Source organism: Pan troglodytes, chromosome 7 (assembly GCF_028858775.2).
Source record: "Pan troglodytes isolate AG18354 chromosome 7, NHGRI_mPanTro3-v2.0_pri, whole genome shotgun sequence".
NCBI lineage: Eukaryota > Metazoa > Chordata > Mammalia > Primates > Hominidae > Pan > Pan troglodytes.
The window spans coordinates 154,973,715-154,991,722 of NC_072405.2; the positions used below are offsets into that span (position 1 = coordinate 154,973,715).

The 18,008-nt window shown below is 50.2% G+C and overlaps 1 protein-coding gene across 2 annotated transcripts in view; it reads right to left on the bottom strand.

The window, feature by feature from the left end:
* The window catches only part of ARHGAP39 (Rho GTPase activating protein 39), a 154,229-nt gene that overhangs the window by 73,611 nt on the left and 62,610 nt on the right, over positions 1 to 18,008 (bottom strand). For both annotated transcript variants that reach the window (XM_024345394.3, XM_024345392.3), the window contains exon 2: positions 3,190 to 3,350. In XM_024345394.3, the coding sequence (XP_024201162.1) occupies positions 3,190 to 3,269 (80 nt within the window). In that variant the 5' untranslated portion in view covers positions 3,270 to 3,350. The remainder of the gene's footprint in view (positions 1 to 3,189; positions 3,351 to 18,008) is intronic.

Below are 18,008 nucleotides of genomic sequence, written 5' to 3' on the forward strand. Positions count from 1 at the left end.
CACACTTGTGTACCTACTTAAGTGTGCGTGTTCGTGGAGGCGTGTATGCGCACTTGGGTATCTACCTGCGTCTGCGTGGAGGCGTGCGTGCACACTTGGGTACCTACCTGCGTGTGCATGGAGGCGTGCATGTGCACTTGTGCACCTGAGTGTGCATGTTCGTGGAGGCGTGCGTGTGCACTTGTGTACCTGCGTGTGCGTGGAGGCGTGCGTGTGCACTTGTGTACCTACCTGAGTGTGCGTGTTCGTGGAGGCGTGCATGCGCACTTGGGTACCTACCTGCGTGTGTGTGGAGGCGTGCGTGTGCACTAGTGTACCTGAGTGTGCGTGTTCGTGGAGGTGTGCGTGCGCACTTGGGTACCTACCTGCGTGTGCGTGGAGGCATGCGTGTGCACTTGTGTACCTGAGTGTGCGTGTGCATGGAGGCGTGCATGTGCACTTGTGTACCTACCTGCATGTGCGTGGAGGCGTGCGTGCGCACTTGTGTACCTGAGTGTGCATGTTCGTGGAATTGTGCATGCACACTTGGGTACCTACCTGCATGTGTGGAGGCGTGCGTGTGCACTTGTGTACCTGCGTGTGCGTGGAGGTGTGCGTGTGCACTTGTGTACCTGAGTGTGCGTGTGCATGGAGGCATGCATGTGCACTTGTATACCTGAGTGTGCGTGTTCATGGAGGCGTGCGTGCACACTTGGGTACCTACCTGCGTGTGCGTGGAGGTGTGCATGCACACTTGTGTACCTACCTGCGTGTGCGTGTGCGTGGAGGCGTGCGTGCGCACTTGTGTACCTACCTGCGTGTGCATGGAGGCATGCGCATGAGCTCGTGTACCTACCTGCGCGTGTGTGTGCGTGGAGGCGTGTGTGTGCTCGTGTACCTGTGTGTGTGCATGGAGGCGTGCGTGCGTGCTCGTGTACCTGTGTGCATGTGCGTGGTGTGTGTGCAAGCTCATGTACCTGTGTGTGTGTGCGTGTGCATGTACCTGCATGTGTGGAGGCATGTGTGCATGCTCGTGAACCTGTGTGTGTACATGTGCATACTCCTGCATAATTTTCTAGTTTTGTGTGCTCAGGCCAAAAAGCACACATCTGTCATCCCAGCACTTTGGGAGGCCGAGGCGGGCAGATCACGAGGTCAGGAGTTCAAGACCAGCCTGACCAACATGGTGAAACCCCATCTCTAGTAAAAATACAAAAAATTAGCCGGGCGTGGTGGTGCGCACCTGTAATCCCAGCTACTCAGGAGGCTGAGGCAGAAGAAATGCTTCAACCCGGGAGGCGGAGCTTGCAGTGAGCTGAGATCACGCCACTGCACTCCAGCCTGGGCGACAAAGCGAGACTCCATCAAAAAAAAAAAAAAAGAGGCCAAAAAGCAAAAAGCAAATACACTGCAGTAGCACTGAATGTTCTAAGAACCCAGACCTTGTTCTCTAAGACCAGTATTCCCTAAAAGGAACCAGCACTCCCTAGACAAACAGCTGATTCCAAGGCTGAGCAGGGCAGCTGTGCCAGGAGGAAGCTAGCACTTGCAGGAATGAGGACGTCAGGGACACAGGATCCAGTGAGACGCTTAGGGGCCTATCTGGGCGCTTATGCACCAAGCCAGTGAAGAGCAAGCGCAATATCAACCCCGAAAAAACCCAACAGAGCTCACAGCCCACATCAGCGAACAAACGAATGAAGAACGAACAAACGAATGAACAAGGAGACAGCAGGACTCCTGCTCAGGTCAAGGCAGAGTGCGGATTGCAACTGTGGAAGGTGCACAGAGTCCCGGAAAGACCAACCACACAGGGAGGCACAAAGCACCAGACACGGAGCCAGGCCCAGAGCGCCCAGAGGTGGCCGGGAGGCAGCAGCTGCACCTCGGGGGGTGCGGGCGAGGCCTCTGTCGGGGTCAGAGGTCATGTTGCCAGGTGAGGGGCAGATGGACAGCAGTGTCTGCAGATGCGGGGCCCGGGAGGACCCAACACCACCTGTATGGCATCCTCCTGAAAAACTGTCAGACAAACCCAAACCAAGGAACTCTCTATTTTACTTTATTTACTGTGACACGGGGGTCTCACGCTGTCGCTCAGGCCAGAGTGCAGTGGTGTGATCTCAGCTCACTGCAGCCTAAACCTCTTGGGCTCAAGGGATCTCCTCACCTCAGCCTCCCGAGTAGCTGAGACCATAGGCATCTGCCACCACATCTCGCTAATTTTTGTATTTTTTGTAGAGATGGGGTCTCACTAGGTTGCCCAGGCTGGGATGATCTGTTTTAAATAGGGTGACTATTACCTTAAAAATATCAATGTGACAAAAGGCAGAGAAAAGCTGTGGAATTCTTCCAGATTAAAAAAGGCCAAGGAGAGAGAGGCAGTCAGGGGCAGAGCTGACCTGGAGGCATGGGACGCTGGCTGAGACGGGATAGGGCCAGATTTACTTGTGGTAACAAGCGTCCTGGGCTACCTGGAAGACATCCTGAGGGAGCTCACACTCTCACACTGCCACCCCCAAAAGCATTCAGAGGCGACGGGAGCAATGCTAGCCACAGGGTCTCTGGGCAAGGGCACTCGAGCGCTCATGGGGCTGTTCTTATTCTTGTAACTTTTCTGGAAGCATGAAATTATTTCCAAATAAAAGCCTAGAAATCAGGGCAGAGCAGTGGCTCACGTCTGTGATCCTGGCACTTTGGGAGGCCTTGGCCTCCCAAAAGGATCGCTTGAGCCCAGGAGTTTGAGACCAGCCCGAGCAACAGACCTCATCTTTACAAAAAATTAGAAAAATCAGCTAGACATGGTGGTGCACACCTGCAGTCCCAGCTACTTGGGAGGTGAGGTGGGAGGACTGCTTTAGCCTAGGAGTTCAAGGCTGCAGTGAGCTATGATGGCGCCACTGCACTGCAGCCTGGACAACAGAGTGAGACCCTGTCTCCTCAAGAAATAAATCAGTGAATAAATTAGAAAGTCAAAAATTAGAAAGAGAAAAACGACGAATCACGGCGACCCGCATCTGCAGGTACGCGGGCCACGGCCCTGAGGGCTGCGCTGTGCACAGGTGGCATTGGCCATCCAGGCCTTGGGAAGAGCCAGCGACGAATCCATTCTCCACGGAGAATCCTGCATGCACACTGCTTTCTCTGCAGGAAGAAAGCAGTTCCACCCACTCGTGAGGCCCGGGCAGCTCCGCAGGTGGGTCGGCTCCTTACCGAGTGCTCGACCCTGGAATCCTCGACTCCGGCAGGTCGACATTATGGCTCCTGCACTCATAGTCCTGCGTCTGGGACATCGCTGTCTGCTTCCTCGCCCACGTGGACAGACGTCAGGGCATCATCCGCACAACGCCAGCATCAGACGGGAAGGTGCCGCACTGCAAGAGGGGAGAAGCAACAGTGCTGATCTGGAAGACGCCTCACCACACCAACCACCCGGCCCAGCCCACCGCCGCAGACTGGCCGGGCAGGATGACGATGGACTCCACGGCACCCGTGAGCCGACCCCGGGCAGCCAACCCCACTCCTCAGTGCTCCTGATGCCTGGCCCTGCGTTGCAGCGAAGCCTGGCCAGCCCCACACGCAGCAGGGAGGCTGTGCCCACCAGCCAGGATCCCCCCCATGCCAGTCTGAGACACCAGCCCCACTCCATGATGGGCCGGGGCGGGCACAAGCCAAGCATGGGGGGACTGCAGGACCACAGGACTGGAGGACTGGGAGGAGGGCGAACAGGAGGACACAGGACCTGCTCCGCCCTCTCTCAGTCCCACATCTGAGACTCAGTGTCCCCAGCTGTCCACACAGGCGACACTCGCTGGCAGTCACTGGGGAAGGACACAGGGCCACACGTGTAGCACAAGGGCACTCAGGAGCAATCCATGTTCACACGGACCACCTGACTTCCAACAACAATGCTGTGTTCACCAGGTGTACAGTCCATCCTTGAAAAACACGGGTCTGAGCCAGGAGGGCCACATATACATGGATTTTCTTCCTCCTCTGCCTCCCCTGAGACAGCACAACCAACCCCCTTCCTCTTCCTTCTCCTCGGCCTACTCAATGTGAACGCGACGAGGATGAAGATCTTTAGGATGATCCACTTCCACGTAATGACAGTAAATATGTGTTCTCTTCCTTATTATTTTCTTACTACCATTTTCTTTTCTGACTTTATAGGAAGAGTATAGTAGATATTACGATAGCATACAAAATGCACGTGAATTGACTGTTGTTATCCGAAGGCTTCCCATCAACAGCAGGCTGTTTGTAGTTAAGAGAAGGAGGAGGAGGAGGAGGAGGAGGAGGAGGTGACAGTGGAGGAGGTGACTGCGGAGGAGGAGGAGGAGACTGCGGAGGAGGAGGAGGAAAGTAAGACATGGGTTTTTGACCACCTGGTGGGGGTCAGTGCCCCTAAACCCTGAGTTGTTCAAGGGTCAAGTGTGAAAAAAATGAACCTTGACCTCTACCTCATCCAATCTCGTACGTAAAACTTAGTTCTAGATGCACTGTAGGTCTAAATGTTAAAAGTAAAATAATAAGGCTTTTGGAAGGAAATGTAGGAGAAAATCTTTGTGGCCTTACAGTAGGCACAAATATCTTAATTGGACACACACAAAAAACAATGCACAAAAGAAAAATTAACAAATTGGACTATAGTAAAATTAAGAACATCTGTTTATCAAGAAACTATTAAGCAAAAAAAAAAAAAAAAAAAAAAAACAAACAAACCCACATCCTAAGTGGGAGATATTTGCTACAGAGAACATGTGTAATGTGTGTGTGTAATCTGACAAAGGGCCACATCAGACATATTAAAAACTCCTACCAATAAGTAAGGAAATCAGCCGAGTGTGGTGGAGCGTGGCTATGGTCCCAGCTACACGGGAGGAAGAGGAGGGAGGATCCCGCCACTGCGCTCCAGCCTGGGCGACAGAGCGAGACATTGTCTCAAAAAAAAGAAAAAAAAGCCAGACACAACTGAATGCACAGAGTACAGTTGCCTTTCCTGAGGTTCAAGGTCAGGCAAAAGCAGCCTCTGCTGTTAGAAATCAGAACCCATGGCCTCTGGCCCGGGTGGTGACGGGGAGGGACCCACGGCTGTATGGCTGCTCCTAGCCTTGGTGCCACTTTGCCTGCAGCACTGGCTTATAGAAGCCACAGGGCCTCACATGTGCCGCTACACTCCGACAGTCTGCCGAACCGTGGTGGGCACTGCTGTGGTGGGCACCTGTCTTCTTGCTCCCGGATGCCCCAGCTGGTATCAGTACAGCCCCCACCCCGCCCCCCAGGAGAGGCCATTCCATAGATACTAGCTGTGCTAATTCAAGGGGAAATAAAAAAGACTCAAGCCCCAGAAGAGAGCACAGCAGGTGACGGGAAGGGACACTGCAGGCCAATTGGAAACTTTCTCCAAGTCCCAGACAGATTGTGGGGCCACAAATCCTACCTACACTCACGCCGCTCACAAGCGGGGTAACCACCTCCTTAGAGGAAATGCGCTTTCCGCCACTCAAATCTCCACACAACTATTTATTTTAATGCTTGGGACTGCTACGAATGCTATTTTTAAAAATGAAACTCAGGCCGGGCGCGGTGGCTCATGCCTATAATCCCAGCACTTTGGGAGGCCGAGGCGGGTGGATCATTTGAGGTCGGGGGTTCAAGACCAGCCTAGCCAACACAGCAAAACCCCATCTCTACTAAAAGTACAAAAATTAGCCCGAAATCCCAGCTACGCAGGAGGCTGAGGCAGGAGAATCACCTGAACCTGGGAGGCTGAGGTTGCAGTGAGCCGGGATCGTGCCACTGCACTCCAGCCTGGGCGACAGAGCAAGACTCTGTCTCAAAAAAAAAAAAAAAAAAAAAAAGGAAAAAGAAGAAGAAATGAAACTCAAATATTTTTAATTTCTTGTTTGAGAGGAAACAGGTGACCTGCTCACACAGCTTCAATCTTTTTGAGAAGTAAAACAGCAGTATCAGTGAAGTTCTAAAAAGCTAAAAAGCATCCACCACAGCCTGAGAGCCACCTTGACCAACCCCTTCCCCTATGCACCTGCTTTCCATCCTCAGTCCATCCTTCCATCATGGGTTCCAACATGCTCACCGACCTCCTTGTCCTCTTAGACTCAACTCAGGCGTCACCTCTCAGGAAGCTTCCTCCCATCTGGGACCCCACGCCACAGTGAGTCCAAATGCACCGGGTCTGCAATCAGGCACTGCGAGTCCCCAAACTCTGCTTTTCATTGTTGAAGTTGTTTTAATTATTCCAGGTCCTTTGCATTTCTATATAAATTTCAGGATCAGCTTCTCGATTTCTACAAAATAGCCTGCTGGGATTTTGATTGCAGTTGTGTTGAATCTATCGATGAGTAAGAGGAAAACCAACATCTCACCTACATTAAATCTGATCTAGGGGCAAAACATCTCTATCTAGTTGGGTCTACTTTCTTTCAGCAACATTTTGTAGTTTTTAGTGTACAAATCTTGCACATATTAGTTAAGTCACCGTAAGCATTTCATATTTGTAATACTAACAAAATTTCCAATTTTTTGTTGCTAATACGGAAAAAAATGTTATTTGTTTTTACAATTTGATCTTGTAACCTTGATAAACTCACTTATTAGTTCTAACTGTTTTTCACAGATTTATTATGTTTTCTGCAGAGATGATCATGTCAACAGTGAATAAAAAGTTTTACTTCTTCCTTTCCAAACTAGATCCTTTTATTTATTTTTCTTGCATAATTGCACTGGGAAGAACCTGCAGTATTATTACTGAACACAATTACTAAGAGTGAACATATGTGCCTTCCTCCTAATCTCAGGGAAAGCATCCAGTCTTTTACCATTAAGTATGATGTTGACTGTAACTTTTTCATGAATGTCTTTTGTATTTTTAGTTTGTCAAGTTATTTTTTAAATCAGGAATGGATGTTGGATTTTGTAAAATACTTTTACTGTATCTATTGAAATGATCACATGGTTTCTCTTTAGTTCGGTAATAGCTGGATTCCATCAATTAATCTTCTATTCTTAAACCAATTACGTATTCCTTGTATAAATGCCAATTGGTCACGATGTATTGTCCTTTTTTTTTTTTTTTTTTTTTTTTTTTTTTTTGAGACGGAGTCTCAGTCTGTTGCCCAGGCTGGAGGGCAGTGGCATGATCTCAGCTGACTGCAACCTCCACCTCCCAGGTTCAAGCAATTCTCCTGCCTCAGCCTCCCAAGTAGGTGGGATTATAGGCACCCACCACCATGCCCAGCTAATTTTTTTGTATATTTGGTAGAGACGGGGTTTCATTATGTTGGCCAGGCTGGTCTTGAATTCCTGGCCTCATGATCCACCGCCTCGGCCTCCCAAAGTTGTTGGGATTACAGGCGTGAGCCACCACACCCGGCCATATTGTCCTTTTTATATATTCTCAAATGGGATTGGCTAAAATTTTGTTAAGAATTTTTACATCCATATTCATATTCATTTTTGCATCTATTTTCTTCTTGTAACATCTTTGGTTTTGCTATCAGAGTAATACCAGCATAACAAAATGAGAAGTATTCCCTCCTCTCAAATTCCTGGGCGAGTTTATATAGAATTGCTATTATTTCTTCCTTAAATGTGTGGCAGAGATTCCAGTGAAGCCAGATGGGCATGTAGTTTCTTTGTGGGAAGCTTTTCAATTACACATTGAATCTATTTAATAGATACAGAGCTGAGCAGGCTCTAAAAATTTCTTCTTACGTGAGTATGAATGGTTTGTCTTTCAAGGAACTTGCCCATTTCATATAAAATTAATCACATTTGTTGGCATAAGTTATTATACCATACTATTCCTTTATATCTTCTTAAGAGCAACAGACTCTGTAGCTATGCCACAACTTTCATTTTTGACATTGATATAAAAATGTCTTGCTTTTTTTCACTTTTCTGGCTAGAAGCTTATCGATTTTACTGACTGCCTCAAAAAGACAGCTTAATCGTTTTTTTCTATTTTTCTGTTTTCATTAATTTCCACTTTGATCTTTGTTTCCTTTCTTTTGCATCCTTTAGACTTAATTTGCTTTCCTTTTTCTAATTTCCTAAGCTAGAAGCAGAGTTCAGTGATTTGTACATTTAAAAAAAAAATTTAGGGCCGGGCGTGGTGGCCCACACCTGTAATCCCAGCACTTTGGGAGGCCGAGGCGGGTGGATCACGAGATCAGGAAATCGAGACCATCCTGGCCAATATTGTGAAACCCCATCTCTACTAAAAATACAAAAAAGCTAGCCAGGCATGGTGGCGGGCGCCTGTAGTTCCAGCAACTCGAGAGGCTGAGGCAGGGGAATGGCGTGAACCTGGGAGGCAGAGCTTGCAGTGAGTTGAGATCGCGCCACTGCACTCCAGCCTGGGCGACAGTGAGAGACTCTGTCTCAAAAAAAAAATTATTTTTTAGGTATTTAGTATTATAAAATACCCCTCTGAGTACAGCTTTCATGATATCCGACAAGTTTTGATATGCTGTATTTTCATTTTCATCCCGTTCAAAGAGTTTTGAGATGGAGTCTCACTCTGTCACCCAGGCTGGAGTGCAGTGGTGGGATCTTGGCTTGCTGCAACCTCCACCTCCCAGGTTCAAGCGATTCTCCTGCCTCAACCTCCCCAGTAGCTGGGATTACAGGCATACGCCACCACACCTGGCTAATTTTTTTGTATTTTTAGTAGAGATGGGGTTTCACCATGTTAGCCAGGCTGGTCTCAAACTCCTGAGACCAAGGGATCCTCCCACCTTTGCCTCCCAAAGTGCTGGGATTACAGGCGTGAGCCATCATGCCCAGCCTCAGAAAGCTTTCTAACCTCTCTTTTGATTTCTTCTTTGACTAATGGAACATATACTCAGTAACTAATCATCTTCCAGATATTTTTTATTGGTTTCTATTTTTCTCAGAGAACATAATTTATATGATTTGAATTTGTTCAAGTTTATTGATGCTTTTTATGGTCCCCTAAAATGGTCTATCCTGGTAAATGTCCTGTGTGCACTGGAAAAGAACGTGCTGCTGGGTGAAGTGCTGTATAAAGCCAATCGGATCAGGCTGGTTGATGGTGCTGATACTAATTTCTGTTCTACTTGTTCTATCCATCACTGAGAAACAGGTCAGGAGAGTCCCAACTACAACTGTGGATTTGTCTACTTCTCTTTGCACTATCAGTTTTTGCTTCATGTATTTTATAGCTCTGTTATTAGGTGCATACACATTTACAGTGTCTTCTTGATGAATGAACTCTTTTATCATGAAGTATCTTTATCCTGGTAGTTTCCTTTGCTCTGAAATCAGTACATTTGATATTATAGTAACTCCGGATTGCTTTACATCAGAGTTAGAATTGTGTAACATTTATCCTTCTTTTACTTATAACCTATTTATTTATTTAAATTTAAAGAGGGTGGCAAGGCACAGTAGCTCATGTCTACAATCCCAGCACTTTGGGAGGCTGAAGCAGGAGGATCCCTTGAGGCCAGGAGTTCAAGACCAGCCTGGGCAACATAGCGAGACCCTGTCTCTACAAAAAAATTAGCCAGACATGGTGGGGTATTCCCAGCTACTCGGGAAGATGAGGCAGGAGAATCGCCTGAATCTGGGAGGCGGAGGTTGCAGTGGGCCGAGATTGCACCATTGTACTCCAACCTGGGTGACAAGAGCAAAACTCCATGTAAAAAAAAAAAAAAAAGGAGGATGAGGCCAGAGGATTCCTTGAACCCAAGAGGTCAAAGTTGCAGTGAGCCACGGCTGCACCACTGCACTCCAGCCAGGGCGACAGAGTGAGGTGAGCCACGGCTGCACCACTGCACTCCAGCCAGGGCGACAGAGTGAGGTGAGCCACGGCTGCACCACTGCACTCCAGCCAGGGCGACAGAGTGAGGTGAGCCACGGCTGCACCACTGCACTCCAGCCAGGGCGACAGAGTGAGGTGAGCCACGGCTGCACCACTGCACTCCAGCCAGGGCGACAGAGTGAGGTGAGCCACGGCTGCACCACTGCACTCCAGCCAGGGCGACAGAGTGAGGTGAGCCACGGCTGCACCACTGCACTCCAGCCAGGGCGACAGAGTGAGGTGAGCCACGGCTGCACCACTGCACTCCAGCCAGGGCGACAGAGTGAGGTGAGCCACGGCTGCACCACTGCACTCCAGCCAGGGCGACAGAGTGAGGTGAGCCACGGCTGCACCACTGCACTCCAGCCAGGGCGACAGAGTGAGGTGAGCCACGGCTGCACCACTGCACTCCAGCCAGGGCGACAGAGTGAGGTGAGCCACGGCTGCACCACTGCACTCCAGCCAGGGCGACAGAGTGAGGTGAGCCACGGCTGCACCACTGCACTCCAGCCAGGGCGACAGAGTGAGGTGAGCCACGGCTGCACCACTGCACTCCAGCCAGGGCGACAGTGAGGTGAGCCACGGCTGCACCACTGCACTCCAGCCAGGGCGACAGAGTGAGGTGAGCCACGGCTGCACCACTGCACTCCAGCCAGGGCGACAGAGTGAGGTGAGCCACGGCTGCACCACTGCACTCCAGCCAGGGCGACAGAGTGAGGTGAGCCACGGCTGCACCACTGCACTCCAGCCGGGGCAACAGAGTGAGATCCTGTCTCAAAAAAAAAAGGTTTATTTTAGCCCACATATATGTGAGTATTGATTTTTTATGCAATCTGACCATCTTGCTGTGTGTTACCTGTTCTATCTGTTCTCTTTTCCTCTTTTCTGCCTTCTTTGGATTAAGTATTTTATGTGGGTCAACTTTATCTCCACTGTTCACTTATCAGCTGTAATTTGTTGCTTTGCTATTTTAGTAAATGCTTTTGGGTTTATAACATACATCTTTAATTTGTCATACTCTGACTTCAAGGGCTATTCTACCACTTCAAATATATGCATTTACCATTTTCTTCTCTCCTGGCCTTTTATTTTTGCCATTTTTGTCAAATATTTTATTTCTGTATATGTTATAAATTCCTCTCTGTTACACAGTTACTATTCTTAAACAATTACATTTTAGAGAGATTTAAATATCATGTATTTACCCATGTAGTTACCATTTCCAGTACTCTTCAATTTTCTGTATAGATCCAGACTTCCACATGGTTTTGTTTTCCTTCAGCCTAAAGCATCTGTAACATTTCTTTCAGTGAAGGTCTGCTGGTAATGAACTAGTTCAGCTGTTGTGTGTTTGGAAACATCTTTATGTCACCTTCACTTAAAAGATATTTAGGTATAGAATTCTTGGTGGACAGTTTTTTTTTTCCCTTTCAGCATCTTAAACACACTACACCACTGTCTTCCCACTTGCATTGTTTCTCATGAGAAATCTGCTGTCATCTGTGTCTTTGTTCCTTCATACACAAAAGGCCTTGCTTTTTTTTTTTTTCTGGCTGCTTTTGAGATTTATCTCTTTGTAACTGGTTTTGAGTAACTTGATGATGATGTGCCTTGTGTGATTTTCTTCATTTCTTGTGCTCAGGGTTCATTAAGATGGTCAGATCATGTGACATGAATCCATTGGTCAACAAAGAAAAAAGAAAGAAAAGATGGTCAGATCTAGGCTTATAGTTTCCATCAAACTGGGAAGCTTTTCAGCTATCATGTCCTCAAACAATTCTTCCGTCCCTGCCTTCCCACTTAGGGACTCCAATCACATAATCGTTAGGCCTCTGAAAGTTGTCCTACAGCTCAATGATGCTCTTGTTTGTTTTAAAGTATTTTTCTTTTCCTTGTTTCAGTTTGGAGAGTGTCTACTGCTTCATCTTTAAGTTCACTAATCTTCTTCTGCAATCTCTGATCTACCATTAATCCCATCCAGCGTATTTTGTACTTGGACATTTTCGTTTCAACTCTAATTTGGATCTTTTAAAATACTTCCATGTCTCTACTTAATGTGTTCAGTCTTTCCTGTTGCTCTTTGAACATATGGAATACAGTTATAATAATTACTTTAATAACCTGTCTGCTAACCCTAACATCTATGTCAGTTTTGATGGATTTTTCACTCCAGTATGGGTTCTATTTTCCTGTTTCCTTCCACACCTGATAATCTTTGGTTGGATGCCAGACATTATGAATGTTACCTCTTGGAAAGCTGCATATTTTTTGTGTTCCTGTTACTATTCTTTTTTTATTTTATTTTATTTTATTTTGAGACGGAGTCTTGCTCTGCCGCCCAGGCTGGAGTGCAATGGCACGATCTCGGCTCACTGCAACCTCCGCCTCCCAGGTTCAAGTGATTCCCCTGCCTCAGCCTCCCAAGTAGCTGGGATTACAGGTGCGTGCCACCATGCCCAGCTAATTTTTGTATTTTCAGTAGAGATGGGGTTTAACCATGTTGGCCAGGCTGGTCTTGAACTCCTGGCCTCAGGTGATCCACCCACCTTGGCCTCCACAAGTGCTGGGATTACAGGTGTGAGCCACCGTGCCTGGCCCGTTACTATTCTTGAGCTTTGTTTTGGCTCCAGATACTTGGAAACTGAAAATGTTGATTCTTGCTTCTGAGATTGTCACACAGCAGCAGAGCAGCATTTATTCTAGGGCTCACTGTTCTCCACTGGGTACGCTACCACATGCCCTGTGAGTTATGAGGTTTCTCAGTCAGCCTGCTGGCAACAGGCACTCTTCTTAGTGTTCTGAGAGCTCTGAGTACTTACTGTTCCCTCTAATCCTTCCAGGTGTTCCCTTACTGTTCCCTCTAATCCTTCCAGGTGTTCCCTTACTGTTCCCTCTAATCCTTCCTGGTCTCTGGTAGTCTCCTTATATGAACACAACGATCAGTATGATGTTGAAAAACTAAGAGGAATCCTCAGCCCATCCTTTCATTCCCCATTTCACCCCTTACAAGTCTGGATCGTGGGGGCAGAGGCTCACGCCTATAATCCCAGCACTTTGGGAGACCAAGGTAGGAGGACTGCTTGAGCTCAGGAGTTCGAGACCAGCTGGGAAAGATGGCAAAACCTCACCTCTACCAAAAAATACAATGATTAGCTGGGCGTGGTGGCACACGCCTGTGGTCCCAGCTACTTGAAAGGCTAAGGTGAGAGGATCGCTGACCCCAGAAGGTCGATGCTACAGTGAGCTATGACTGTGGCACTGCGCTCTAGCCTGGGCAACAAAGTGAGACCCCCTTCTCTAAAAATTAGAAAAAAAAAAAAAAAGAGTCTGTATCTTATAGAAAAGTGAAGCACGTGGGCCTTCTGCCTCATCTTGCCAGATGTCTGCCTATACTCAGCTCCCCGGAGACACAACCCCATTCTTTTAAAATACTCATCAATGCTATCTCCAAAAATCCATTCTTGTTAAACAAAAACCCAGCCTGCTGGAGACCTGATATGGCTGTCACTGCTTCCCGTCTGGCCGACACCCTCCTTTGCCATGGCTATTCCTTAGGCCCATTGTGGATTAAATCTTGTTCCCTATTTTTCATTCTCTTTGTTCACTGCAGTGAGTTTCAAGAAGGGAAGCAGAATAAATGAGTCTTTACTCAGCTGTCATTTCCAGAAGGCCCAAGTTCCACTCTCAATGCTGTTTTTAGTTTTCCCGGTTCTGAACAATGAACCCAGTCTCATGCTCTGAAAGCTCGGCTGTGAGCTGGAGACACAAGGCCCCATTCTCCCCGCCCAGTGCCTGGGCCAGGCTGGGCAAAGACACGACCCCAGTGAGCAGGACAGGCACGTCCGGCATTTGCCGCCCCTTCAGCAGCTGTGCTCACCAAGGCTGCCTGCTCCAGGACAGGCCAGGTTGAGGGGTTTAGAGCTGTGACCCAGCCCATCAGCAAGCCATGGAATGGACTTGGGAGATCAGGGCCGGCTTCTTCACCTTTCTGGGAGGGGGAAAGGAGGGGGTCAGGCACACCCCACACAGAAAGGACGGTGCTGGTTGGAGCCACCTGGATGCGCAGAAAAAGAATTTCTTACTGTGGTGTGGCTGCTGCAACATTTGCAAAGCTGCTGCTTGGCCCTGGGGCTGGTGTTACACCTGGCTCCGTCTGCGTGACAAGTTCCTGAGATAGGCAGTCTGGAGGGGCCTCTGTGCCTTTAGGACGCATGGACCTGCCTGGCAGCACAGCCCCTTCCTGGATCCTCTGTGTCCATGGTCAAAAGAGAGACCTGGTCTGTGACCTGGGACAGGCCCCCCACAAAAGGGTCCTGGTTTGTTCATAAATTCTGAATGAGTGTGGCTGTGGGTTGCCCCTGGCTTTAAGAGAGAAATGAGAAAATCCATGGAAGGGCTTTGTAAATGCAGGAAACAGAGGCTCAGGCACTACAAGGGTCAGACCCCTCCTCGGAGCCTGCTTGTGTCCTAGGAGGCCCCCTGGTCAGAGGGTGCTCAGCTACTCCTTTGACCCCCTCCAAGCTGAGCCCCCCAAGCCAACCTCCAGGGTAAGAGATGAGGCTGAGTGTTGCTGACTCTGAGCCACTGCCTCACCCCAGGCCGCCCTAGGCAGCAGCCAGGAGGTGGGGAGGGTAGGGGGAGCCCAAGGGCCATAGGGGCAGCATCCAGGGGCGGCACAGTGGCCTCAGGCAGCAGGACGGGTGCAGGGGGACCTGGGTCCCATGAAGGAGGGCGAGTGCCAGTGGTATCCTGTGGTGCAGGGTATTTTTCTTATTACTCAAATCTCTTTAAAAAATGATTGTTTAAAATCTGGTAAATAAAAATGTCTTCTAATCACTACCATATATGCCCAATGCCCAGTGAATCAATGTTGCCCAGTGAATCAACAAACACTATTTTAAAACAAAACAATGCTGGGCGCAGTGGCTCACACCTGGAATTGCAGCACTTTGGGAGTCCAAAGCAGGAGAATCACTTGAGGTCAGGAGTTTGAGACCAGCCTGGCCAACATTTTTAGTCTCTACTAAAAATACAAAAATTAACTGGGCATGATGGCACATGGCCTGTAGTCCCAGCTACTCGGGAGGTTGAGGCAGGAGAATCACTTGAACTAGGGAGGCGGAGATTGCAGTGAGCAGAGATTGTGCCACTGTACTCTGGCCTGGGCGACAGAGCGAGACTCTGTGTAAAAAAAAAAAACAACCAAAAAAACAAAAAACACAATTGGGTGATTTCAGAAGTCCTTCTGAATAAAGGTGAATGGTACGAGGGCCTGGCACCTCACGTCTCAAAGGGCTTCTCACCTGTCACTGACTTGGCAGGCGGGACAAGCGGCACAGCACCAGCAAGAACCAGGAGACCTGAGCACCCAGCGCCGCAAACCAGGAGACCTGAGCACCCAGCGCCACAAACCAGGAGACCCCCCCAGCTCAGCTGGGCATCCTGGGAACACAGCCTTCAGGCTGAGAGCCCAGCCTTGGCCCCAGGAGATAAGAAACTGAAAAGACAAAAAAAAAAAAAAAAAAAAAAGGCAGGAGCAGGTGAACTCTGCCAGCCGCACCCGCTCTAGTCTGGTTTTGTGATCTAAAGTGAGGTTTTTGTTCTTTTAATCATGGAATCTTGCCTCTCACCTGGCTTTGTTGGTTGCCTTTCTGTATAGTTTTATGTTTTGCTTTCGTCTTCTGCATTGATTTAAAAAATTCTATTTGTTCTTCCTCTGCCTTTTTTGAGGCAGGGTCTCGCTCTGTCGCCCAGGCTGAACTGCAGTGGTGCAATCAGGGGTCACTGCAGTCTCAACCTCCTGGGCTCAAATGATGCTCCAGCCTCAGTCTCCTGAGAAGCCGGGACCACAGGTGCGAGCCACCACGCCCAGCTAATTTTTGTATTTTTTCTGGAGATGGGGTCTCTCTATGCTGCCCAGGCTGGCCTTGAACTTCTTGGCTCAAGGGATCTGCCTGCCTCGGCCTCCCAAAGTGCTGGGATTCCAGGTATGAGCCACCACGCCTGGCCTCAAATTCTATTTTCAATGGAATAGAGTATTTTAATTTTTATTAGGTGGTTACTGTAACATTTCTCAAAAAATCCTGAGCTCCACCCTTTCAAGAACCCCTCGCCTGCCTGCATGGCAAAGCCCACCCGAGCCCAGTGCCCCTTGTCCCCGCCCTCTCCCAGACTGGGGTCCTGGTGTGGGGCTGGGGCCACACGGGGTCCTGAAAGGGCAGGGCTGGTGCTGAGGGGTCTGTCATGATCACGTCCCGCCTCTTCTTTTCTGCTCAGTAATCTCGCATGAGCTTTTTAAAAAGAATCCACTTCACAGTTTACTGATGTGGAATTTTTGTTTTTGCCTGTGTTCATGGGTAGTTTAATAGGTGACGGGAGAGGAAGCTTCTGGAGGTCACCGTGGACTCTATCCTGAGGCTGTCCACCAGAATGCTGTACCCAGAGACCTGCCTGAGGTGGGGGTTGCTGCCTGCAGAGGTTGTGGTGGGCGCGAGCAGGCAGGCAGAGCCCCGAGGACGCGCCTCAGCCGTGCGCCCTCCATCCCCAGGCCCAGGGCCAGCCTCAGCCACCTCCCCCTCTGCTGGGGCTGCCGCCTGCTCAGCTGGGAGGGAGGTCCCTGAAGAGGCCGGGCGCAGGAAGTGGCTCCCCGCAACATGGCACCTGGTTCTCGCATGGGAGGCGCAGTGCTGGGCTTCCTGGGAGCAAGTCCTGCTGGGGCCTCCCCAGCCCCCGGCACTGGCTACCTCCTCCCGAGGCCCTGTGGCATGGCGTGAGCAGGACCGCGGGCGCACTGCCACCGTGGCGGGCACAGTTGCGCACTGGTGACAGCGGCCTCGTCTGGTTCTTCCCACAACCCTATGAGGCAGGTGTGCTCGTCCTGCAGACGTGGGGCCCCCAGGGCCTGTGGTGGTCTCCGTAGCAGTCAAGGCCACAGCCCAGCCTGGTCCACAGCGGACACAGGGAGCAGGACAGGCCCAGAGAGCAGGACAGGCCCAGGCCCCAGGCACGTCACAAGGGCTTCCCGCCCCCACCTCACACTGCCAGAAAGTTCCAGTCATGAGTGGGCAACAGGCGCTTGCTTCCAACGTCCCACGCCGAATCTGGAACAGAGGATGCTCTGTGCCAGCTCCAGACAGGGTCTGCTGGGAAAGCAAGCGGGGAAACAGCATCTGCCTGGGCTGGCGACGCCCGCCATAGACCAGGGTGCCAGAGGCCCCTCGCTCCAAGAAGCGCGGGTCCCCATCCCCGCTCCAGGGCCGGCACGCAGCATGCATGTGGGCCTGTGTGTCCCAGAGGGAGGGTGTGTGCCCGTGTGCGTGAGCCCGTGTGTCCCTGAGACAGCAGGTATGCTCGTGTGCGCATGAGCTCGTGTGTCCCTGAGAGACCGTTTGTGTGAGCCTGTGTGTCCCTGAGAAAGCGTGTGTGCCTGTGTGCACGTGAGCCTGTGTGTCTGAGACAGCGTGAGTACCCGTGTGTGTGTGAGCCTGTGTGTCCGAGAGAGCGTGTGTGTCCGTGTGTGAGCCTGTGTGTCCGAGAGCATGTGTCCGTGCATGAGCCTGTGTACCTGAGAGCACGTATGCCTGTGTGCATGAGAGCTCGTGTGTCCCTGAAAAAGCATATGTGTCCATGTGCGTGTGAGCCTGTGTGTACCTGAGAGAGTGTGTGCCCGTGTGTGTGAGCCTGTGTCCGAGAGAGCGCGTGTGCCCGTGTGTGAGCCTGTGTCCCTGAGTGTGTGTGCCCATGTGTGAGCTTGTGTGTCCGAGAGAGCGTGTGCCCGTGTGAGTGAGCCTGTGTCCCTGAGAGAGCGTGTGTGCCCGTGTGAGCTTGTGTGTCCCTGAGAGAGCGTGTGTGCCTGTGTGTGCGCTTGTGTGCCCGTGTGTGAGCTTGTGTGTCTCTGAGAGTGTGTGTGCCCGTGTGTGTGTGAGCCTGTACATCCCTGAGAGGGCGTGTGTGCCCGTGTGCGTGTGAGCCTGTGTCGCTGAGAGAGCATGTGTGCCCATGTGTGTGTGAGCCTGTGTCCCTGAGAGCATGTGTGCCTGTGTGCGTGTGAGCCTGTGCATCTGAGACCGTGTGTGCCCATGTGTGAGCCTGTGCGTCCCTGACAGTGTGTGCCCGTGTTTGTGTGCCTGTGCGTCCCTGAGAGCGTGTCTGTGTGTGCCCGAGTGTGCGTTGAGCCTGTGTG